At 44.7% G+C, this 26,544-nt stretch overlaps 1 protein-coding gene across 1 annotated transcript; it reads right to left on the bottom strand.

The window, feature by feature from the left end:
- hao1 (hydroxyacid oxidase (glycolate oxidase) 1) lies at window positions 1-25,130 on the bottom strand. Its single transcript, XM_085402874.1, has 8 exons — window positions 24,950-25,130; window positions 24,035-24,186; window positions 14,045-14,315; window positions 13,761-13,933; window positions 11,861-11,952; window positions 8,793-8,951; window positions 8,620-8,689; window positions 1-1,059 (listed from the first exon to the last, which is right to left on the bottom strand). The coding sequence occupies exons 1-8, from the start codon at window positions 25,078-25,080 to the stop codon at window positions 992-994; spliced, it is 1,116 nt and encodes a 371-aa protein (XP_085259000.1). The 5' UTR covers window positions 25,081-25,130; the 3' UTR covers window positions 1-991.
- Between the last annotated feature and the right edge of the window lie 1,414 nt (window positions 25,131-26,544).

The following is a 26,544-nucleotide window of genomic DNA, read 5'->3' as shown; positions in this document are numbered from 1 at the left end:
TTCCCCATTTTAACAAATCAGCTGGTGTGTTACGGAATATGACATATTTTAAATATTGTCACAAACGAGAGGAAGCGTTGGTGAATATGTTTATTGAGACTGGGATATCTACACAACTGTGTGAGTCAGTTGCCTTCAAAAAGTTTAGCAATGCACCCGGTGCTGCAAGAGTTAATAGTCTTATTGGGGCCAAGATATATCTTTTACAGTTGCCTGCTATCAATGGTTGTTCATCTGCCCTCATTTTTTTATTTTTTTAAAGAACCCATAGGTTCCCCTTAGGTGGGAATGTGAGTTGTCTGTCTCTGCGTGTTAGCCCTGCGACAGACAGGCGGCCTGTCCAGGGTGCAGGGATATGGTAGCTGCAATAGCAACATACCCAAGGATGAGCAGAAGAGCATGACTGATGTGATGAAACTGGGATTTTGTTGCACTTAATTATTGCAAACACAACTAAAACTATAACTGAAACTAATCAAAACTATAACTGAAACTAAGGATGTTCAAAAAAATAAAAACTGAACTAAGCTAGCAAACAATTGGTAAAAACGAATTAAAACTGATATAAAATTGAAAATCTGAAGTCAAAACTAAATAAAAACTCTTGATTTTCGACTTTGCTAACGAAACAACTTCATCCTTAAGTGTTTTTGACGGGGCTAGATGTGATGTGATTCGAATGTGTTTTTCTCAATTAAACAACATATTTATATTAACAATTCACAGTTAGATTTAATCTCAATATTGAGCGTTTCAGTTAAAAGATGCTAAATACAAGTTCATTACTCACAATCAGCTCCAGGGCTTGTCTTATGGGAGACTGTATGTCCAAAGATTTACGGCCCTGTATTTTGTATCAGTTTTTACATGCTCTAGTCAAAAGCACCACTTTAAAAACATTACCTTTTAACAGGAAACAGCACTTTGTTTTGACATCAAGAATTCATTTAGTGATTCATAAAAAAAATGATTCGTGTATTCTTCAGTTCTCTCACATCCTCGAGGTGAAGTCCATTCTCCTGACCAGGGACCTGCTTACTTCAGAAACTGAACGACAACCTGGACACAAACACACAAAACCATGTTTGTCAAATAGTCTCCAGTGATGACAAAGTCTGAAATCTGAACTGATGTAAATGTAACAAGACTCAATCAGGTTAAATATATTGATACAATAAAATAGCTTACTTCATCTTGTGTTTTCAAGATTGGAGGAACCAAATATTCTAGAATAATTTCTCCACTTTTAACAACATATCACAGTCTTTGACTTTAATGTTTTAGTTCTGTTAATTATACATTTCTAATCAGTTTGTTTTCATATTCCTTCTTACATCTCTCATTCCCAGCAGAAAAAAACCCTAATCAAAGTCATATTCTGAGGCTGACTGAGAGAAAGTCTCCGAGCTTTAAAGTATTTAAGGACTGGGCAGTGGGAATGTTCCACTTAATACTTCATTATGTTTTTTGTGGATTCTTCAGTTTAGAAAATTACATGGTGTCAAAATCCTGAAATGAAAAAAAAAAACATCAATACATATGAATGAAATTAATATAAAACAATTGCAGTAAAAAGGCACATGTAATGTAAAACTAGCTAAGCAGATCCACATAATAAAACAAATGTTAAAGCTTCTTAATAAAAAAAGATCTATTTGAGCTGCATCATCAACACATGCTGATCACAGAGCTCTACAATCAGAACAATCAGAGCTTTATATTCATGTTAGAACTTGGCTGAAGGTCGACAAATATCTTATCCATGGCGTAGAGACAGAGCCTCTGAGAGTCTTCACCTGGAACTCCATGCTACTGTTTTGGGATATTGTGGGTGAAAACCAGCAGGAGGCAGCAGAGACCTGAGCAACCCAGCAGGAGCGTTTGAGATTTGGCATACACAGGCCTCCTCTGTCTGTCATACGGGAGATATAGTAAAGATGGGCCTAATCTGGGCTGTCTTTTCTTTTAAATACGTTTATTGAAGATTGTTTTTATCCTTGCATCCTTGTTTATGCATTTAGTCATAGACATTGGCAGCATAGAACATCTAATGATTGATTCCACAACAGTTCATTGTTGGCATGTAGTTTGCACAATTCATCTGTTTTTAGAGTCATTTTAACAACAGATAGGTAAGGCTGTCTTTGGCAACTTCAAACATTGTTTAAACAGGTGGTTCATTCTTTCGAAATATTAAAAAAAGGAAATATTTATAGCCAGAGGTGTTGCCAAATGAGCACCTGGGGAGTTCAACACTTTCATTTGGACAATGTCCACTGTCAACTTAATTTGCTTATTCTGTTGTCAGAGATATGAGGGGCGAGGGTCCAGCCTTGGCATGTACACACTGGTTCTTTTGAAGTGTAACTTTCCAGTAACATATAACACTTTAAATATTTTTTAAAGGTCTAAAGGGATTCCATCTGTGCTGGGTGTTTTTCCTGTGTTTAACGTCTCTGTGGCATTTGAATGTTCACTCACTGATTTCTGTCTAAGCGCTTTAGACCAGACTGTAATGTTTTTATCTGCAGTTCATTTATTGTCCTCTCATTCACTAATGATTTTATGCGCCATACCAAAGGCTTGGTTTTATGTGCCAGATGGGCTACAACTAAAAGTAACATCTGATTAATGGAGTAGTCAGATAGGAGAACTTTTTTATATGAACAACTGTTAATTCTGGGGACAAGAGAGTTCTAATTAAGGAAGTAACCTATAGGACTCCAGCTATTGTGTCTGGTTGAATGACAAAAGTATTTTCTCATTGTTGGGTTTTCTAGTCTCCGTATATCTTTAGTTCGGACATGAATTATTGGATAACCCGTCTGCTTTCCAGATGAGAAGAGTGTAAATCTATCACCACAAAGAGCTGCAATATAAAGAAACAAAGTGTTGTAAAGACTGGGGACCATACAGATTAACTAAAGTCAGGTTCATCAGTGAGCTTTGTATTATGATGAATCTCCCTGTGGGGTCTAAGATTTGGTTTTGTTTTAAATAAGTATTGCTACTCGCCTAGCATGTGATGAGATGTGTGCTAGAAAACACCTGACTTGGCCATGTTGTCCTTAGTAATTTTACTCACAAGTAAGTGTGTTTCTTGGATAAAGACTACTTTTGAGTGATACTGTTTGAGTCTTTTCATAACTTCTTTTAGTTTGATAAATTTCCTAAGGCCTCTTACATTCCAGGAGATTAGTTCAAGATTGGAGTCACTACTCATTCATTTTATGCCCTTAGTATCTTAACACTAACTGCCTTTTTGTCTCAACGGTAGTGGAAAAAGCTCTAATTACATCCTTTATTTCTTGATGCGATGTTACAACTTCCCGTAGTTCTAGACAGCTCTAGACAAACAAGCAACTGCTGGTCAGCCATCCAGATATAATGGGGGTTAACAAGAAGCAGAAGATCAGTTGTAGTAATCCCAGTGGACAGCAGATAGGAGGAGCATACTGGGAACAGAAGGCAGAACTGGAGCAGGTGTGTACAGTCCAAAGCAATCCAAGTGGTAATAGGAGCATTAGGAGCTTTAACCTCAGCAGATTCCAAGCACAACATCAGAGGTTTCTGTCCAGATGAGTGCAGTCCTATGAAAAGCTAACATACTCTGCAGAAATCTCAAACTCATAAGCCTGTGGTAGTGGACTCGAGCTTGAGGAATACTGGCATCGGACCAGGCAACATTGCTCACAATCTTCTACAGTTCACATGGTGAACCCTGTTCTTAGCTACTGGAGTGATACTGGTATGTTCTTTTGCTGTTGCAACCCAATGTGCTTGATAGATGCTCTTCTGGATACCTTGGTTGTAACGGGTGGTTATTTTTCTTAATATAGCTAATATACTTCCTGTGAGTTTTAAGCAGTCTGGCGATTCTCCTCTGACATCAGCAAGGTATTTCATCGATGTTGCATTATCAAGCAGTTGAACAGGTATACCTAATGAAGTGGCCGTGAATAAGTATATGGTTCACATAAACTAAATAATAGGGGTGCAACGATACACAAAATTCACGGTTCGGTTCGATACTTTGGTGTCACGGTTCGATATTTTTTCGATACAAAAAAAATGTTCATGCCTTTTTAATTTGTCATTTATTAAAATTATAAATATATATTTTAACTCAAAAGTACAGTTTTAAATTTAATATGGATTTATATGGACGCAAACGCGCGTTTGCGTCCATATAAAAAGCAGGGTTTTGTCCGCTAGAGTGGGATTTTCACGGCACATTCTGCACCACATCTCTGTGCGTTCATCATTTGTTTGAAGCCAGCTCACCTCCTGCAACCACTTTTCCGAGAATACGCGCTTCTTTTGTGGTTCGGACTCCTGACATTTGTTTGGAGGTGGAGGAACATCACAGTAATTGCTTAAAGGAGCTTCTTCGACATCTTTAAGAGTTCTAAACAAATGTCTGTCCTCCTCCAGAAAATCTTATGTACACAAACACGCGTTGCAACTTCTTATCTTGTGTGTGTTTTTTATTTTGACAGCGAATGCGCACCTGCGGACCACTTATGTGCAGCCCTGGTTATTTAGCTCGTCATATTGCAGCCACAGAAATTCTTTTGTCCATGAAACCATAAAGCTGCACTTTCTTTTTGCCTTATAGTCTGATTTGTCATAACTTCTCCGTTTTGTGGTAAGCTTTTCTTTGGCTGTCACTTCTTCACCCTGACCTGTCTTATTTGGCTCAGCAGAACTGAAATATATATCCTGCTGCTTTTACACACGCACTCACATAAGCTCAGCGATTCTCTGCAGATCAACCTCTCACATGTTTAAGCTGCCGGAGATTTCACTTGTCATGTTTGCATAGTAAGCTAACGATTGATAATGTCACGGACCCGGTGCCGGGGACTCGGGGTTCATGAACAGTGTGGACCTTTATTGTTATTAGTGTATTGGATGTATGTTTGCTGCACTGTGCTCTTGTGTTCCATGCTGGTGTGTGTGTGTGTGTGAGGCTGGAGGATGAAGGACAGCCACCTGCAGGCCTGAAGGGTGTGGCCCTGCCAGCTGCTGGTCACGCCTAGCTTACCACACACCTGCTTCTGATCAGGATCGTCGGGGGAGCTACTTAACAGAGCGATGGAGCTTCCTCCGGTGCAGGATCGTTGAGTTAGACTCCACGTCAGTGTCTCTAGTGTTGTTAAAGTGTATGCCTGCCGGAGTTGGTGCCATAACGGCTGTGTCTGTGTTTTTCCCCAGGAGGACAGCGGAACACAGGACTGCAAGACACACGGGGTGTGTGAAGGCACAGGGCCAGAGAGCACGGGATACCAGCACTTGGGAGAAGACACGTCACGGGAGTCGAGGGAGCACTTTTGGAGATTTAATGTGTGGTGTACATTTACCTCACTGTAAATAAACCCACTGTTCATTCCATTAAGTCTGCGTTTTGGGTCCTTTCTCCTACATCCCCCACGGTCTGCCCTCCAGACCGTGACAGAACGATCCTGCCAGATGGACCCAGCGGACTTTTCGGAGAGGTTCAGGAGGGAGGTGACAGACAAAGTAAATCGTCTATGTGAACTGTGGCTGGAAGCGCACGCGGAGGGTTTACGTTGTGCTGTGGAGAAGCGGTTGCAGGAAACACTGACTTGTTTTCCCTGGGTGTTGGACAATCTTTTTCCGATTGTGGCGGATTTCCTGTTCAACACCCTTCACCTCCACTCTCCGATCCAGGCTGCCCCCCCACTCGGCCAGCCTGAGGTTCTTCAGCCTGATACGCCGGCCCCGACGTCTACCCGGAAACGGCGTTCGCGCCGCCGGCGTTTCTCACCGCAGCCGCCCTCCCGGACATCTCAAGAACCGGCTGTGGTGAGTAATAAGGACACTTTTTCATTTCTCACCCCATCTGCTTTTTTGTTTTCAGTGGATGGTGACACCGCTGACGCTGCTGCAAGCCGGCCAACAGTACAACTAGCGTGGCCTCATTCAGCAGTCTCCACGCCACTGGCGGCTTCACCATCTGCGGTTGTAGCGCCGTCATCATCCCATCCGCATGCAGTCACCCCTCGGCCATCTTCTTCACCGGCTCTACCTTCACCTTCCCCACCTGCGGACACCGCATCACCATCTTCGCCTCCGGATCATCCATCTGTGGCTGAAGCGCAGCCAGAGGTGCCCGCACGGCCAGCTGTTGAGCCCTGCGAGCAGGAGCAGGAGCCCGGAGAGCGGGAGGAGCTGCTCAGCGAAGCGGAGCAGGAGCTCAGGGAGCGGGAGGTGCCCGCACGGCCAGCCGTGCAGCCCTGCGAGCCGGAGCCCGGAGAGCGGGAGCAGCGGCTCGGCGAGCGGGAGCTCAGCATGCCCGAGCAGGGGCTCAGCGAGCGGGAGGAGCTCAGCATGCTCGAGCAGGAGCTCAGCGAGCGGGAGGAGCTCAGCATGCTCGAGCAGGAGCTCAGCGAGCCGGAGGAGCTCAGCATGCTCGAGCAGGAGCTCAGCGAGCCGGAGGAGCTCAGCGAGCCGGAGGAGCACAGCGAGCCGGAGGAGCACAGCGAGCCGGAGGAGCACAGCGGGCCGGAGGAGCTCAGCGTGTCGGAGGAGCTCAGCGAGCTTATGCTGGAGGAGCTCAGCATGCCGAAGGAGCTCAGCGAGCGAGGGGAGCCCGCGTCGCCAGCTGTGGAACTCAGCAAGCCGGAGGAGCTCCCCCTGTGCTCCTCCGGCTCACCGAGCTCCTCCGGCTCGCTGAGCTCCTCCGGCTCGCTGAGCTCTACAGCTGGCGACGCGGGCTCCCCTCGCTCGCTGAGCTCCTCCGGCTCGCTGAGGTCCGGAGGGATCCGCTGAGCCAGAGCTGGAGGTCGGCGTGCCGGAGGGGCCGCCACGTCCAGCAGCCCGGCCGCCACGTCCTGCAGCCCGGCCGCCACGTCCTGCAGCCCGGCCGCCACGTCCTGCAGCCCGGCCGGTACATCGAGAATCATGGGTTGTGCTGAGGCGGGAGCTACAATGCCGCCGCCACCGGACCCGTGGCAGGCCGCCGGAGGAGCAACGCCGCCGCCACCGGACCCGTGGCAGGCCACCAGAACCGTTCCACCGCGGCTGCCGGACCCATGGCCGCCCGCCGGAGCTCCTGCGTTTCCATCAAGGGGTTAGAGGTAGGCCACCTGAACTTTTTTGCCGCCACTGCCTAACCCGCAGCGGGTCCCGCTTGTTTTGCCGTCCTACAGGTCGGCCGCCAGAACTGTGTTTGCTGCCACTGGACCGGGGGATTGAACTGTTGAACTGTGTTTTTCTTTTGTTGCTTTGTGGTGGCTGTTTAGCGGAGTGGTCAGAGTGTCAGAGGAATTGGTGCACAAATTATCACCACTCACCAATCAGTGCTGTCGCTCTCTATACACAGTTCGCACGATTGCAAAGTGAAAGCAAAAAACAAGCCCAAATTCAAACGCGACTTCAATATGTCACATATTGACAGTGGCTCACCGATGCCAATGACATAATTACCCAGCTACATTTCTGAAAGAATGCAAAAGCATTGACATATATTTTTCCTTCCTACAATAGCCCGACGGGCAGGGCAGAGATAGATTTTGGTAGCCCGACTGGAAAAATCGCTAGCCCTGGGACGTCGGGCTAGCGATATTGCGAGCCCTGTATCTGATTGAGGAATCACTCATCTTTGGAAAAGAGAGTTTATTACAGAGAAATGTCTCTTTCCAAAATAAAAGCTATACTATACGCTTCTTCTGGGCTATATTCTCAGCAGCATATTAAACATATCAGGTCCCCATAAGGAGAATCCTGTGCTAACGGCTGTCTAAATGACTCGGGTAAAGTTTGTAGCATGGTGCTTGTTGTTTTTGTCTGCTTCCACTTGTCTTTGCACTAGGATGCTGTCGGAGTAAATGTGCAGTCATATTCGTTGTGTTCCCACTAGTGCTGTCAGCGTTAATCTGAAATGACGTTAACGCCACAACACAGCGAATCTCCGTTAACGAGCTACCGCGGATCGCCCCGTGCGTGGGGCTGGACGGCCAACACGTTAACGAGCTAACTGCGCTAACACACTAGCTCCCACCCATGTAATTGAGCATTGCATGGCACATCCGACATACTGTTTTACTTTAGTCCATGACGCGCTTACCTTCAGGGTCATACGTCACATGAAAACCAAAATAGTTCCAAACGCCAGATCTGAATGAGGGTGGGGGAGGTTCAATTTGCCATGTTGCAAGGAGAGCTTAACTTCTGTCTGCTAGCTTGCCCTGCGCTCAGTGAATCTGCGTTCGACTACTCCGCCTAGGCTGCACTGTCGAGCGCAGATCCACTGAGCGCTCAACGCAGACAGCATAGTCAGAAGGAAAGTTGATAAAATAAATTAAAAATTTTGTATTGTTCGATACATATGCGTACCGAACCGAAAGCACTGTATCGAACGGTTCAATATCGATACGAGTATCGTTGCACCCCTACTAAATAACATACAATATAATTCCTTTTTAACAAATTAAGATAAATTGCTGCTTTCTGAAACCAAACCTTAACCCTAGTCTTCACTTTAACATACGCAATGTGTTTTTTTTGTCCACATTTGTGTTTATATTCAACGGGTTTGTAAAAATAGTTTATAGGTGACTTTTCTGCAAAGTACATTTCCTGTGTTTTTGTTACCTGACAGGGCCATAGCCAGTCGCAGTTCATCTTTCAGAAGCTCCAGAAGCTCAATAACTCCTTGTTCCCCCTGGGCAGACATAGAAAATCAAGATGATGTTTTTATAAATAACCATCTTTATTTTGGAGCCCAAAAAATGTGATGGTGGAAAAAAGCTACTGAAGTGCTTCACCTGACAGGCAAGGCCCCACAGCACAGGTCGACCAATGAAAACAGCCTTTGCTCCCAGAGCTAAGGCCTTTAGGACGTCTGTCCCGCGTCTCACTCCTCCATCCATGTAGACTTCACATCGACCCTGCACTGCCCTCACCACCTCCTCCAAGGCATCTAGCTACACACACAAAACACACAGTGATCAACTACAATGACAATTATTAACTCAAATCATATCCTCAAATTCTAATGTATCAATGTTCCAAATGAATTTGGTATAGATGTTTAACATTTTGTTCAAGCACACGTCAAGAAATAACACTAGTGTTGACCTAAAAAGTAAACTAAATGTCTACAGGAACTAAAGTTAGCAAATACTGAAAACTCTGACAAGAATTAAATAAAACTTGAAAAGAAAAATAAAGACTTCTAAACTAAACAAAGAATTAATCTAAAGCAGGGGTGTCAAACTCAACCAAACAGTGGGCCAAAATTCAAAACTGGAACAAAGTCGTGGGCTAACGTTAATATTTATTGAAATATATTTATTCCTCCAGATATAAGAATGAATCTACAGCTCTAATAGTAACTTGTTTTGGCTTCGCGGGCCAAATGTTAATTAGGCTGCGGGCCAAATTTGGCCTGGGGGCCAGAGTTTGACACCTATGATCTAAAGCAACAACTTCACAAACATTAAACCAGATATCAAATAGAATAAAAGACAAATTGACTCCAATCCAGACGAAAACCAAAAGTACACGACACAAATTACAAACTAAATGAACTTTAACAAATAGTAAGGAAATCTGTGTTTGGTTGATTATTCATTGCAACCACGTTTCCTGGCAATAAACAGTCTTTCCAACAGTAAGATTCATTTGCCCTTAAATGTTGCCACATTCTTAAAGAAAATACATCGATGGGTTGAGCAGAGGACTTACGTCCTCTCATACACCCCTTCGTACATCAAATTACTTTTTGCACAGCCCATTGTTGCATTTGCCTGCATTGTTCTGTTCTGTCTGGTGTTGCACTGTCTTTGTTTTGTTTCTGTTGCAATTTTTGCACACTTGCACTTTATGTATTCCTGTGTTGATTGCCTGTTATATGTAGCACCGTGGTCTTTGAGGAACGTTGTCTTGCTTCACAGTACACTGTACCACTGCACATGGCTGAAATGACAAGCCACTTGACTTATTAAGTGACTTGACTTGTTTTGAGCTGCTGGTATCCCAAGTGCTGACAATTAAGAGTCTGGTTGGTGCCTGAGTGAGCATGTCAGCAGTCAGTTGGTGTCTGCTCCCATCATGCTAAGTTTGACTGATCTGGATAGGGCCTGTGCCAGAGGGCATTTTCAAGCTGCTGTTCCTAAAACAACCAAAAACCCCAAATTACAGCATTATTTGGAGTGCCCTAGTACCATCTTCAAATTGAAGGCCAAGTTGCATATAACAGGGGATGTCAGACACAGGCCATGAAGTGGGCGTCCCAAGATGACGACACCACAAGAATAACATTTCCTCTCCCTGTCAGCACTTAGGAAACATAAGCAACCTTCAACAGATTTGCAGTCAAGGTTTTCAGGACAATATGGTTGACTGCTCTCTACCCAGACAATCCAGAACAAACTGCACACAGCCAATGTCTGGTCTCTGCCAGGAGTCCTGCCATGACTGCCCTTCATCGTCAGGCCCATATTTCAGCGATGAGTCCAGATTCTGCCTATGGCAGGTGGACGTGGGTGGGTAGAAGTGTGGAGAAGACTTGTTGAATGCAATACTGAGGGCAACATGTTTTGGTGGAAAAGGTGTGATGATGTGGGGTGCTGTCTCCCATAAAGAGACAAGGCTTGTCATCATCTGAGGTGTTAGAAAGCACACCGTTTACATGTTGGTTATTTCTCTATAGTATTATGTTTCATCCACTGATAGTCTGTGAAAGCCATCTCTATACTGGAGCTCCTTCAATGCACGACCTGTGTTTGATGCCATGTGGTGAATGTTTATAATGTCTACTTTCTCCCATTACGGCTGCTGATAGCACACATCTTTTTCTTTTGCCCTTTTTACTGGATAGCTGTATTTCCTTGGTTAACTGCTCTGTGTGAATGCCAGAAGGTGAGTTCTGATGATGTCATGTAGATTAAATATTAGCACATGTATTTGTTCACTTGTGTATACACTAATCTTATGCTAAGGCACCATTCATGCTACTAAGCTAATTTATGCTAGTTTTAACCCTCCTGTGAGGTCATTGTTTACGTTACTGATACATTTGATTGCTGAATACAGTCCTGTTCTGTAATCTTATGTTTGTGTATAGAATATATGTCGCTTGCTTGCTGTACTGATTGTTTAGTTGTTTGTATTATTACTACAGACCACAGCAGAATCAAGCCAAACCTAACCAAGCTGCACCACTTTAGAGGACATGTCTCCTCTGTTCTGTGCCTGTCCTTGTCACGAGGCAGTCTCTATGCAAAGCGATATTAAGATGAGATTGACAATCCTTTATCTCCATAGTCTGGAACCAAACTCCAACCACGCTTGTGCCCACAGAGTGTGGTTTTATTAAAGACTGCCTCCGGTGGAAAGGATGGAATGGTTTCCTGCAGTTCTGAATTTTATATGCAAGGCCACAAGAGAGTCACAAAATGATAACTACAACCAAAGCCCTCAAAGATAAATCACTTCCAAAACCAAAAGGAAACATGAACTCAAACTCAAAACGGTCACCGTAACACTGCACGCAGAGTAGGAAATGAGAGTCTTAAGAAAAGTAGATAAGATTTCATATTTAAACATATTTAAGACAATCCTGGGTTCAGCAGTCAGGTCCTTCTTCGGGAGCCCCAGTTTTATCCAAAACAATCATTTCAGGTCACCTCATGCATCTGTGAAGCCACTTTTACTGGATGGACGCACCGAGTATAAAAACAGATTCAGGTTATACATTTTTAATATTATTATTATTATTATTATAAGATCAAACATTTAGGGCTGCTTAATGAAAACTTGTATTTGTCAGAGTTCAATTGCAATCCACCCAAAAACAGAAAAATTCAAATGCACACACACACACACAGACCGTGGCAGAAACCCCGTCCAGTTGCCGAGCTCCGTGATTGGACACCAGGATGCCACTGACACCACAGTTCACAGCCTTGGCAGCATCCTCACCTGACACACAAAATCAGAGAAATAAGCTCAGGGTTTCTGTGTGATGAGCATATTCTGTATTTGAATACAGTTACTCTTGATAGCATTGTTTTCCTAGTACACCTGTGAGGAACCAGTGTGTATGTACCTCACCAAATGTCTGCGACTTTCATTTTCCTAATACTGCCAAAATATAACCACTGATGTGTGCAGCACTGGATGCTTTAAAGTCTACTTGAAAAGCATCTTAAGTCAAATTTATTTGTATACAACTATCCAGACAAGCCAACTCAGAGGGATAGAAAGGAGTATAAAGATACATGTATACAGGTCATGATATAAACCGTACAAAACTAATCAGAGAAATGGAAAAGTCTTGTTTCTTTTTTGCTTCTAATCGGAAGAGTTGTTTTCTGTGTTTGCAGATCTGCAGTAATATATATTTATTAGAGATTAGAGGTTATTTCTGCAACAACTTTGGTAAAAGTAATGTCAAAACAGTTTATTAAGAGAAGATCCAGCCCTCTGTAGCCAACTCTTAGTCTGCTCTCTGACATCTAACTTTTAGACCACAAAAAGGTGAACATGAGGGACCACCCACTAGAAATTAAATGGAATCAAATCAGTTTGCAGATGTGGTTCATTAATAGGCTACTTCCAATAATAAAACGTTTTGAGGCCTGATTTAAACGAAGTAAAACTCGATGATTTCAGGTTTTCAGAAAGTTTGTTCCACAGTTGATGACAAAAAAAAGACTAAATGATTTTTCTTTGTTTTTTTCTTGATTGGGGATATTTTGAAGGTCTGTTACTGCGAGTTCAGTACATAGTGTAAGTTACAATGGATGCCTTAGTATTACGCTGATTCAGTCCAAGTCCATTTAGTTCTTTTTAAACTAGTAGAAGAGTTTTAAAATACATCCATTGTGACATCAGATGCTAATGTATAGATTTGAAAACAGGACCAATGTTCTCAACATTTTTGAACCTGGTTGATTCAGCCCCCTGCATCTGAATAAGCTGTAGGAGATCTTTTGCTAAGACCCGTAAGACCTAAAAACCGTTTTATTTTCTATAAACGAGGGTAGGAGCTATGGTCCTGAGTTGATGATAAAATATAGAGTTGTGTGTCATCAGGACTCTGTGCCTGCCAGCCAAGTTCTTCCACACCACACTCACTTAATCTTGTGCGTTGGTGCACAGACATGTTGGAACACAAAGAGGCCATCCCCACACTATTCCCACATAGTTCTAGGTATGTTCTAGGTATACTGAAGCATGAGTTCCCTTCACTGTAACTAAAGGGCTGAGCCAGCTCCTGAAAAAGAACCCCACACCAGAATCTTACGTCGGCACAGTGTAGTCAGACAAGTCTCCTGACCACATCCAGACTTGTCCATGGAATTGCCAGACGGACAAGCATGACGCGTCACTTCAGAGGACATGTCTGCACTGTTCGACAGTCTAGTGGCGGAGTGCCCCACAACACTGCACTTTGCACTTGCTCATGTAAGACTTAGATGCAGCTGCTTGGCCATGGAAACTGAGCTGAGAGCGACCCATTCTTTCACAAATGTTTGTAGAAGCTGCCTCCAGGTACCTGATTCCATGTGGCCATGGAAGTGACTGGAACACCTGGATGGGTGAGTGAACAGTTTTGGTAATATGGTGGATATATGAGTGAGATGGCGAGACTGTCATGATTCTCTTTCCTCACACTATGATCTGTAACTGTGTGTGTGTGTGTGTGTGTGTGTGTGTGTGTGTGTGTGTGTGTGTGTGTGTGTGTGTGTGTGTGTGTGTGTGTGTGTGTGTGTGTGTCCATCTACCATTTAATACTCCTTTTACAATCACAGGGAGGCGTGTGTGTTTTTTCAGCCACGTGATGTCATCCCAACAGATAGAAGGGTCTATGGCGTTTGCAACATAAACAGCCAGGCCACTGTCATTGCCGTAGTCTCCCTCGGAGAAAGCCAGGGAGGCTGTTGAGAAGTTAGCCATGCTGGAATCACACATGCACAAAGACACAGAGAGAAAGAAGAGTTCAGAGTTCGATGCTACAAAGGAACGTGGTGTAATTACACAGCCTGTACTGTTCTTTTTGTTTCCCTACCTCAGGTGTGGGGGCATCTTAAAGCGGTTGCGCACATCATCCAATCTCTTCCCTAGGTATGGTGTATCCACGGTAACAAAGATGGCTTTATAGCCCGCCTTCTCGGCCCGGCGCACCAACGACAGCGTGAGCTCCCTGTCTTTATAGATGTAGAGCTGCAGCCAGAGGACACCACCACTGCCCAGTGAGGTAGTCATTGCTGACATCACTTCCTCTATTGTTGAGGTGGCCCAGGAACTCAGCATCATCCCAGTTCCCATTGCTTTGCATGCTGTGAAGAAATGTTATATTACTGGTGACAATGGTCTTTTCCAAAGAAGTTTCAAAGGAGGTTATGATAATACTTTAACTTAACTAACCCAACTCAGGTATTCAGTAAAGATCTCGCCCTCTCCCCTTCCTCACCTACCTAATAATTTTTCCATAGATCTGTCCAGTTGCCTTTTGCCCACTAGTCGTCTCTACAACTTAACTGAACCCAAATGAAAAGCTATGGAGAAATATTTCACTCACTCTCTTGCTTCCAGTATAATCCGCCCCTTTCCTCTCCTATTGGTGATGTTTTTTCTTTGTTGAACAGAGACAAAGATAGATTTCTATGGCCTCAACAAAATCACAGTAAAGAACAAACTCCTAAACACCTCTAAACTCCTACAGGGGCATGTCATACGTGTGAAGTGTGAGGGTTGTGATGCCCCAAATGCAGAGGCTTTGAGGCAGTGTAAATTTAATCAAAGACTAGCCGCTTAGTAGGCTGACACAAAAAATGAAAAGATGAAAATAAATTAAACTTGAAAACTAACCTATGAGTAGGGAGCAATGGACCGAGAGACACGAGGGAAATGTCCTCATGTCAGGTTTTGGGTTTTTTTTTGGTTTTTAAATGATGTGTCACTGTTTATACAGTGATACTTAACACTGAATAATATATTAATCATGCAAAGACTATAATTATTTAGGATTAGAGAACAGAACAAGATAATTATCAGAACAAACTTATAGAAGACCTTGATAAAACTATTGCCATATTTTATAGATATATATGTTCTGACAACTGTAATTCCTTCATGTTCCTATGATTTTGAAAGCAATCACATGAATCCATCTTGTAAGTAATGTACTTACTTTTTCGGGGGTAGTATTTGTCTTCAATACAGAACTTTCGAATAATCGAAACAGCCACCGTGAACATGTAGCACACATGAGGCACAGCAGGGAAGAATGTACCTTTTTTATCTTAGTTCTGTTAATTAACTTTTAATCAGGACACAGTGTTTTTCTGTGTGCTGATGCTGTGTTCATGTCTTCAGCGTGCTGGAATATTCATGTTCCTCCCGTGGGGGGCACTCTTGAGTCACACAGAGAAAAAGTGAGTGAGAGTTTTGTCAGACAGAGAAATGGCCAGTGTTGGGACTAATGCGTTATTAAGTAACGCGCTACAGTAACTACGTTATTATTGTGGTAACGAGCACGGTAACTAGTTATTATGCCAAAATCAGGAACGCGTTAGTCGTTACTGGGATTTAGATAGGCTCGTTACTCGTTACTTCGTGTGGTGGCTATCGCGGAGCTTCCACAGATTCAGTAACATTAGCAAGTGGTGGAGGCCAGCAGGTGGAGGAGGGAAAGGGAGGCAAGAGGAGAGACCCGAGGCGGGCGCTGGTCCGAGAGTGTCAGGTGAACTGAACTTCAGGTAAGAAGTTATGACCTGCAGTCAGATATAAACCAAGTTTAGGTGGAGTTTATTTTCGTTATGCTGACTTTTTCGTGCTGCGTGCTAGCTAGCATGATAGAGTTTCTGTACAGCTGGGTGGTGCTATGATGTTATTGATGTTGAACTTTATTTTGTTTATAAGGTTAATTATTAGAGTTGCCAACCGTTTCCTAAAAAACGGAATCGTCTCGTATTCAGAGAAAATATTACGCGTTTCGTGTTGAGGTGAAAAGGAACAGTTTGTTCCGGACTTCAGCTACGATGAAAAAGACAAAGCTGGAGTTATTCTGTGTTTACGCTGCACAGCTGCCTCTTCTTCTCTCATTCTCTCCCCTCCCTCTCCCGTTACTGCTTCAATCATGAAACTGATCAATGATCAGCTGATCGTCTCTCTCGTTTGTTGATCGCCCACTTTGCGCCAGAAAGAGGAAACCAGCAGATGTCGCGCTAAACAACAGCAGCACGTTTAAGCTTGATCAGCTGTTGTTAGTAGAGATGGCACGATACCACTTTTTTATGTCCGATACCGATATCAAAAATTTTGATATCTGCCGATACCAATATGAATCCGATATAGTGTGTTTTTTAATCAATAAAACAGTTTTTTTTAATATCTTGCTGCTTTTTGTATGAGTTCATACTCAAGTTAAAAAAAACAAAACAATTCCACTCTCGCATTCACACACTGGTGGAGGCAGCTACAGTTGTAGCCACAGCTGCCCTGGGGCAGACTGACAGAAGCCAGGCTGCCATATCGCGCCATCGGCCCCTCTGGCCATCACCAGTAGGCAACAGGTGAAGTGTCTTGCCCAAGGACACAACGACCGAGACTGACCGAGCCGGGGTTCAAACCGGCAACCTTCCAATTACAAGACAAACTACCAACTCCTGAGCTACGATCGCACCTTAAAATACAGATATTTGGTTAAAATATCACTAATGCTGGAAAAAGGCTATCACCAAGGGATAGGGAAAAGAAGATCCTCCTACCCTGGACCAGTGGACACAGATTGTAGAGGAAATCTACATTATGGAAGAGGTGACACACCAAAGGAAGCTCAGCACGAAGAAAAAAGGACTAAATGGACGCTTTATAAACCAGAACAGCAACAAAAAATTCAGAACAACCGGAAAGGAAAATTTACCAATAAAACTAAACTGACAAAAAAGGCTCCTGACTCAGAGGATGAATCAAACCTGGCAAAGACTTTTCACTTGCTTGTTTAAGCAATTTTACTGGCAGATGGTCACAGAATAAATCTATGACAAATGCCAACGATAACACAGTAACAGACAAAACAATATTTTTGCACCAACAAGGTGATTCCCAAAGTTTCCCAAAGTATCTCAGTAGGAGTATGTCGGAGGAAATAACTGAACCCTGTGATCGACTAATAAAACAGTAAAATAAAAAGATGAGAAGGCAAAGAATCTTTGAATTGAAATTCTAATTTGAATGTTTTCACTCGGCTTGAATCTGTTATGAGAATGAGAACTTTTTAGCTGTTGTCTGTTTGAGGGCGACTTTGCTTCCACAGAACAATGAGAACAGTCAGGGGTTAAAGTGGGAGCCTGAGATCTGTGCAGTGTCTCACAACTCGCAGTGATGTGTAATGTGAGCTCCAGGACAGGCTGTGCAGGGTGTGACCAGCTGACCATTGTGGATTTACAAAACTGAATCCAACAAGATAGAAGCAGACATTTCACAAGCTGTCCTTTACAGCATGCTGTTTGTACCATCTTTATCCACTGGGGATAGCCCACTACCATCCTTATACTGTATACAGTTGTTATAAAGGTTGAATTAAGTGGGTTAATCTAAGTATTATCATCTTAAATGCTAAGTAACCTACTGCGTAACATAAGTCTGACCATAAGGAACAGCCTAACAGTGCTTTACTAGGAATTCACCTCAGTACAGCACAAAACTACCCAGTACTTTGATGCAACAAATTGTAGGATGTCTCACAATATGAAAATACATAATTTATGAAAATACCCCATATACAGATTCAATTTGTGATGAAACATTATGACATTAATCAAATCTTTAAATGTGCAGTTCTTCCCTTCAAATACTGTCATGGTCCTTGGTCGGTGACCCAGCGCTTTAAGTTTATTATTAGCATTTTCCAATTTATTATCATGATTATTATTATTGTTCGAGTTCTACGTGTTATATTCGGTCTGAGTCTGCGTCTGTATCTGTCTGTCTATGGTGTCACCCCGTCTGTTTGTTAATCTGTCTGTTTAGTTCAATGTCTTGTCTGGTTCCATGTGTCTGAGTTTCCTGTTTTATTGTGAAGGTCTCTGTCGTATGTGAGTGTGCTCAGTTTACGTTTCCCCTGTCTCGTCAGCTGTGATTTCTCCCAGGTGTGTTCCCCTCCTGTCTCTCATCCCTTGATTACTGCCATCTGTGTATTTAAGCCCTGTGTTTCTCTGTGTCAGTGTCGCGTCGTACCCTCAACTTGCTGTGTGTTTGTAATGTCCTGTCCTCCAGTACCTCGGGTTGGAGTTTTGTTTTTGTAAGTTTTATTTCGTGAATCATTCCTCCAGCAATAAAGCTGCATTTTCAGTTTATTCCCATCTCCAAGAGTCCTGCAATTTTGGGTCCACCACTTCTGCTTGCCTGCCACACAGCCAACCATGACAGAACGACGCGACCAGTACATGGACCCAGCGGACTCATCCCGGGAGCGCGATCTCGCCCGCGTCATGACCCTAATGAAGCGGATTTCCCACACAAAGGATACTAAGGCAATGGCGATCGGATTAAACGCTATCGGAACAATCCTCGAGGGGAATCCACATCTCTGCCAACTCAAGGGATTCATGAGCTTAATTGACGAGATGCACGAAGCCCAGGAGGTTCTTCAGGCTCAGGAGCTAGCGGCCTTTGCTCGTTCGCAGTACTCCACTCCGAGGCCTCCGCAGCAACAGCAGCAACGGACGGAGCGCGCCGCGAAGCAGTGTAAGCTCCCTGCAACACAGCAGCAGCCGAACATGGAGCCTTCTGCGACACCACAGCGATCGCCACGGGCAGGATATCAACCCCTTGCCGCTGCCACCGAGTGAACCACTGACTCCGGTCTGCTCCAACTGTCGCTCGCCAGCCTCTTTCCTTGCGGCCATGTGGGCGCAGGATGAGGAGTCGGCCTCTACGCCATCGCCATTCTCCTCTGCAGTTTCCACTCCCACTTCCAGGAGGAAACGGCACCGGCGCCATCACCATTCCTCGCTACAGCCGCACTCCAGCCCCTTCCCAGAGCAATCAGCAGCTGTGAGTAACCTGCTGGTTCCATTCTGTCCCTGCCAGAGGTCCCCGCGCCTGCTGGTTTTGTCCTGTGTGTTCCAGGGGCCCCTGTGCCCACTGGTCCTGAGACTGTTTTCGCTGGAGGGCCTGAGGAGCCCGTCCAGCCTCCTGCTTCGCCAGCTGGGGGGCCCGAGGAGACCGTCCAGCGACCTTCCTCGTCAGCTGGGGGGCCTGAGGAGCCCGTCCAGCCACCAGCTGCTCCACCAGCAGCCTCATCCACACCTGCAGCAGCAGCGGCATCAACAGTTTCGTCCACGCCGCCGCCTGCTGCAGCCTCGGAGTCTACATCCTCGCCAGCTGCAGCCTCTGTGTCTTCATCCTCGCCAGCTGCAGCCTCTGTGTCTTCATCCTCGCCAGCTGCAGCCTCTTCGTCTTCATCCTCGCCAGCTGCAGCCTCTGTGTCTTCATCCTTGCCGTCGCCTGGTCCAGCTTTTGCTTCACCCACACCGTCGCCTGGTCCAGCTACTGCTTCACCCACGCCGTCGCCTGGTCCAGCTACTGCTTCACCCACGCCTGGTCCAGCTCCGGTTTCACCCACGCCTGGTCCAGCCTCGCCTTCAGCCTCGCCTTCAGCCGCCTCAGCCTCGTTTGGTCCAGCCGCAGTGGCTTCTTCCACGCCAGGTCCGGCTTCAGCGTCTGGTCCTGCCTCGTCTGGTCCTGCCTCGTCTGGTCCTGCGGTTGCCACACCATCATCAGTTCCAGCTCGTCCTGTTCCACCTCGTCTCTGCTGGCCGCTTTCCTGGCCTCTAGTTGGGCGTCGTCGCCGCTGTGGACGACCTCCTGAACGCCGCCGCTGCCTTCTGCGTGGCCGGCCTCCGGACTTGCTCTGTTGCCACCGCTGCCATACGCACGGTCGGCCCCCGGACTTGCTCTGTTGCCACCGCTGCCTTTCGCACGGTCGGCCTCCCGAAATGAACTGTGCTGGCCTTCTGACCTATCGGTCCCCAGACCGACCTCCTGACCTACGTTTTGGACTCTGCTCCCCTGTGTGGTTTTTGGACATTTTTTTTGGGTTTCTGGGGGGGCTCTTCTTTTGTTCTGTTCTGGGCCCTCCGTCCTGTGCCTCCCGCCGCCCACCCTGGCTTGGTGGTCTGTTTGTCTTTTGGGGCTGTCGGGGGCCAGCCCTTGAGGGGGGGGTACTGTCATGGTCCTGGGTCGGTGACCCAGCGCTTTAAGTTTATTATTAGCATTTTCCAATTTATTATCATGATTATTATTATTGTTTGAGTTCTACGTGTTATATTCGGTCTGCCTCTGAGTCTGCGTCTGTATCTGTCTGTCTATGGTGTCACCCCGTCTGTTTGTTAATCTGTCTGTTTAGTTCAATGTCTTGTCTGGTTCCATGTGTCTGAGTTTCCTGTTTTATTGTGAAGGTCTCTGTCGTATGTGAGTGTGCTCAGATTAAGATAAGATAAGATAAGATAAGATAAGATAGAACTTTATTAATCCCTCGGGTGGGTTCCTCTGGGAAATTCGATTTCCAAAAAAGCACAGCACCGACAGAAGTTACAGAGTTATACACACACACATATATATAAATACAGAGACAATATAAATAAAATATACGAAGGGGATAAATAGAATAAATAGGAATAAAAATAAAAATACAAGTGAATTGCACATTTCAAGTATTGAGTCTATTGCACTGTTGACTATTTACAAAAAGTATTGCACAAAAGGTATTGCACAGTGAGGTGAAGAGGCACTATAGCTTAGTTGTTCCCCCCTCCTTTGTCCTCCTGTCTCCCCTCCCTCTCCCCTCCAGAGAGGAGTTAAACAGTTTGATGGCGTGTGGGACAAAGGAGTTTTTAAGTCTGTTAGTTCTTGTCTTTGGGAGAAGCAACCTGTCACTGAACAGACTCTTCTGGTTGTTAATGGCCGTGTGCAGAGGATGCCTGGCATTGTCCATAATGTCCATCAGTTTCTTTAATGTCCTTTTCTCTGCCACTGTCACCAGAGTGTCCAGCTTCATGCCGACCACAGAGCTAGCCCTCCTGATCAGTTTCTCCAGCCTGGATGAGTCCTTCTTTGCTGTGCTGCTCCCCCAGCACACCACAGCATAGAAAAGTACTCCAGCAACCACCGACTGGTAAAACATCCTCAGGAGCTTCCTGCAGATGTTAAAAGACCTCAGCCTCCTGAGGAAGTACAGTCGGCTTTGTGCTTTTTTATACAGGTGCTCTGTGTTGCATGACCATGATTGCATGATTACGTTTCCCCTGTCTCGTCAGCTGTGATTTCTCCCAGGTGTGTTCCCCTCCTGTCTCTCATCCCTTGATTACTGCCATCTGTGTATTTAAGCCCTGTGTTTCTCTGTGTCAGTGTCGCGTCGTACCCTCAACTTGCTGTGTGTTTGTAATGTCCTGTCCTCCAGCACCTCGGGTTGGAGTTTTGCTTTTGTAAGTTTTATTTCGTGAATCATTCCTCCAGCAATAAAGCTGCATTTTCAGTTTATTCCCATCTCCAAGAGTCCTGCAATTTTGGGTCCACCACGTCTGCTTGCCTGCCACACAGCCAACCATGACAGAACGACGCGACCAGTACATGGACCCAGCGGACTCATCCCGGGAGCGCGATCTCGCCCGCGTCATGACCCTAATGAAGCGGATTTCCCACACAAAGGATACTTTTTTTTTCTTTTTCTTTCTTTCTTTCTTTTTTTCTTTCTTTCTTTCTTTTTTTCTTTTTCTTTTTTGTCTTTTTTCTTTTTCTCCTCCCTTTTCCTTTTTCCTTCTTCTCTTTTTTTTATTCTTTCTTTCTTTTCTTCCTTTTCTCTTGTGATGATTTAAATTAAGCAGTGTTCACCGAGGTTTGTAATCATGTGGTACTCACTGGTTCTGGTTCGAAATTAACAGCAAGCAAAAGCACCGAAAACTATGACAAAACTAGTTCAAAATTGGCTCGAGAAGCAGTGCACGCATGCGTCAGTTTGACCGGATGTCCAAGTTGACACACGTTTAAGCTTGATCGGCTGTTGTTAGAATTTATTTAACATTAATTTCTAGTATCAGCTGATGCTTGCTGGAGCCACAGCTGTAAAGCTGCTGGTCATGATATCGATTTGTATATCTGGTGAGAGGGAAACATGAAGATGAAACCAGGAGATGTCCTTACTGAATCATCAGAGCTGAACAGGTGATGGAGAAACAGGTTTACCTTTTAGGTGACATGAATGAGTTGAAGGGAAGTTATGAACTGTTTCTGAGAGACAAATAACACCAGGATCCTTTTCTAAGTCGCTGACAGCTGGTAACAGCTTTGTAAGAGGGGCACAAAGAAATACTTTTCTTTCTTATTCTCATTTAAAATGTCTAGCTTTAATAAATAATTATCTTACAACCAAAGTTTTTATCTGATGCAAAATGTATAGAAATCATACATATACCAACAAGACAGTGTACATCACTGTCACAAGAGCGTTTGTTTTCATTCAAAGGCTTTATGCCTTTTCCTTGAGTTTGCATAAATACATTAGTTGTGGCGCTTCTTAATGACGGTATCTTAGCTAACAACCCCAACTTATTCAACTTGTAATTGGCTAAAAATAACTTAGCTAACCGGTGAGAGGGACGTTGCTAGCTGGCAGTTTTATCAGTCAATGTTGAAATTTCCACATTCAGATACTTCAAATGCTTCAGGAGCTTTCAGCTCAGTGCATCATCCATCCATCCATCCATCCATCTTCATCCGCTTTATCCGGGGCCGGGTCGTGGGGGCAGCAGCCTAAGCAAAGAGGCCCAGACCTCCCTCTCCCCAGCCACCTCCTCCAGCTTATCCGGGGGAACACCAAGGCGTTCCCAGGCCAGCCGAGAGATATAATCTCTCCAGCGTGTCCTGGGTCTGCCCCGGGGCCTCCTCCCAGTGGGACATGCCTGGAACACCTCACCCAGGAGGCGCCCAGGGGGCATCCTTGTCAGATGCCCGAACCACCTCAGCTGGCTCCTTTCGATGTGGAGCAGCAGCTGCTCTACTCTGAGCCCCTCCCGGATGGCCGAACTTCTCACCTTCTCACTTCTCAGTGCATCATCACCACGGAAATACACGGATACATCCGTAGACTTGAGACAGAATTCACAATGCGTTTTTGGGACTTTCAGGTGTATGGACTAATGTTTTCTTTTCTGATCAAACCAGAAAGCTTTAATGAGGAGCTGGGTTTGTCTCGCATTAACTGCCTGAACACAGAGGACATCGAAATGCAGCTGATTGAACTGAAAAGCTTGACACTGTGGGGGTCAAAGTTTGCAGAACTACAGATGCAGCTGGAATCCACAGCTGTGTGTGTTCATGGAGCTGCATGTTCACCTGCTGGACATCACTACTTGACAAGTTTAACTGTCTTCAGAACATTGCAGAGGCCTTATTGACAGTATTTGGCTCTACATATCTGTGTGAGCAGATTTTCTCTCACATGAAGAGTGTCCTCACGTAGCCGTCTGAATGCTGGACACTGGGAGACCTGTGTCTCTGAGTGGGAGACCAGAGATCACATTAACATGTGTGTCTCTGTATTAACAAACATGCCACCACTTCTGCTTGCCTGCCACACAGCCAACCATGACAAAATACTACCTCTCATCTTCCTCTCTTAGCGTTCTCTGTCTCTGACTGCAGATACCTGCACGCATTTCTCCTCCTGAGTAATCCAGCGGCTGGACCTTCAGCGAGCATCACACTGTGCAGCAGATTGCACAGTTTGTGTGTTTGTTGTTGTTTGTTGAGCCAACAGAAACATTGCCACTTGTTTTATGATTGCTCCTCTTCTGTAGCACCAGATGCAGAAGTAATAACTTACAGACACCTGCACACTCTGGCTGATGTTGTCTCTACATAGCACAGCTGTACTGTGATAAAACGATCTGGGTTATTTTATCCATTCATTTTACCTGATTGGAAAACCGAGGCTACATTTTTTCCATTTTGTGTTCCCAGTTTTGTGCGTGTGTCTTTAGTGTGTGTTAACCTTTTGCTGTGGCTGTCTCTCCTTCAGGATGAGCCATCCTCTGCATTGCAGTGGCAGCGATGCAGAGCGGCATGCTGAGCTTCTCCCCCAGCACTGAGACAGACAGATCCACTGTAGACACGTCCCTCAGCACTCGAGGAACCAGATACCACCTACACACGTGTGTAATAGTGGAAGAGGTCATTCTACAGTTACACTTCTGCAGCTTCTTTTTACTTACAAAGATTCATTCACACTCTGATGTCCATTGAAAAACGGAGACAGACTGATTCTGAAAAGAAAACACGTTATTTCTTTTTTTTTTTGGAAGTGACATCAGAAACAGCAGCATGTGACATCACGTGATGGCGGAGCTTCAGTTCATCCTTTGTCATCCTTTTTTTTTTTTTTTTTTTTTTAAAAACAAAAAAAACCACACGTTATTTCTACAACTGAAAGCTTTGGTAGAAGCACATCAATATATATATATATATATATAGACAAAGTACTGGGCTGTTACATTTATCTGAATTACATATTACACAGCTGTTGAAAGCCATTAAGCTTCCAGCGCAGGAGGCTTGGAGCTCTGCAGGTTTGCAGTAGTGTGTTTGTAAAGGCAGCCTGCATGGCTAACTCCTGGATTTTATACACCTGTGGAAATGGCACAGAAAACACCTGGATCCAAAGATAAACAGGTGTGGTACTTATGTCCCTATAGTGTAATTCATTACACATTAAACGTACCTGTTAGCACATAAATAATGTAAAATGATAAAAAGACAAGCATCAGAGTCCAGAGCAGCTGCTGTGTGTAATTTCAGCTTTGGATTCAGGCTCCAACACGGTTTGTAGAAATTCTTACTCTGAATGTTCAGTTCAGTATTTTTGTATTACCACATCAACGACAGTGACCTTCACACGTCTGTGTTTTACCTGTTGAAGGCAGCCACATTGTCAGCCAGTGTCTTTTGCTCATCAGCTCCTGAGCGGTAGTAGTCATACACAGCTTTAGGAAGAGTTTTCCTGGCTTCCTCCTCAAAGTCCAACACACACACACGCTGCATTGTTTTTCACTTCGAACTACCAGAAAACTGAAAACTGCAGCCTCTCTGTGATTTGCAATAAACAGAACTAGTTTAATCATTAACCTGCCAGAGGTTTAACAAGCTGTGAGCCTTTCACGTCCTGACTCCTGTGCTTTACGTTTCTCTTCAGCCCTTATTGATGGCATCAGACACGACGCCTCCCTGAGCCTGATTGAGCAGAAGGTTTCTTCCTATTAAAGCCCAGTTTGTCCTTCCTGTGCTTTGATTGTTTTATTGTTGGGCTCGAGTGTTGTTGTGACTCTGTCCTATAGAAATAAATCATAAATGAATTAAACTCAGAGGAGTTTCTGCTTTGCTCTGTTTACACAAGATAAGACTGCAGCTGTGAGGATTCCACACCATCTGGGCCTGTGTGTTGCCAGATTAGAGTGTTGCCATGTCTAGTGCTGACTGCCTACGAACTTTGAAACTTCATGTGCCTTCTGTGAACTTTGAACCCAATGATGTTTTCATTAAAAACAGCAGAGAGGTGGTACTCTGTGGATACTTTGTGTCAAACCAGTGATTTATAAGGGTTAGCGTGTTTTGGGGGTTAAAAGCCACAGAAACTCAGTGTTTAGAAAGCAGCAGTTCTGATACTCCTGACATGTACGGGATCACTACAGGTTTTCTCTTAGGCAACGGTCGTCCTTCTCTCCTGGATCGGCTGGAGCTTTCTTTAGGAGTCTTCCCAGCTTTGGCAAAAGTCCAGGTGGGACAACTACATTTACTCAGGGCCTTCTTGATGTGCTGTTCTTCTGCCTCCCTTTTTGTATTTTCACCACTGAGCAGTGACAACATTTTCTCTTGATAGTCTTTCTGGTTTAGCAAAACTGTGCACATACCCTTGCCTGTCATTACCAAGTGATGTGAGTGCCTTCCTCTCCTCCATGCTGATGTTGGATGCTGGGGGCTTTGCATTGCTGAGACAGGCCGTAGTTGCTCTGCTTCCACTTTTGCAATATTGTTGCTGTTTCGAATTGCAGTTTCTGTGGCTGTGATCAGCTCCGATCAGATTTGTCTCTGCGTCACAGCAAAATTCAACCCTTTAGCAAGGATGTTTTTCTCTGCTTGGGTGAGCTGTGTGTCAGACAAATTCTTCACCCACTTGTCCACATCCATGGTGTGGCATCCTTCTCTCTTCTGGCCGCTGAGGACACTCGCCGTATTTGGCTGTGGTTTACGCTACATGCAGATGAACAGAATCAACTTTTGGGGATTAAATGATGCTTGTACTACTGAAAATCACTTTATCCTTAAAAACCACGTAAACAGACATGAAGAAGAATGTGTTTGTAACACTAACATTATGTTGTTACAAAAAGGACTAGATGTTACAGTCCCTGATAATGCATTGCTTTAGATGGAGAGACTCTTGAGGGATGGCTGTTATGAGGAAAGGCAGCCCAGAAACTTTGCCAGCAGCACACATCGTTATGTGCC

This window comes from Rhamphochromis longiceps, linkage group LG4 (assembly GCF_057381845.1).
Source record: "Rhamphochromis longiceps isolate RC_006_pf linkage group LG4, R_longiceps_female_GT1.1, whole genome shotgun sequence".
NCBI classification, from domain to species: Eukaryota; Metazoa; Chordata; class Actinopteri; order Cichliformes; family Cichlidae; genus Rhamphochromis; species Rhamphochromis longiceps.
Note: the sequence above shows the minus strand (reverse complement) of the source record. Positions and strands in the feature narration are given on the sequence as shown.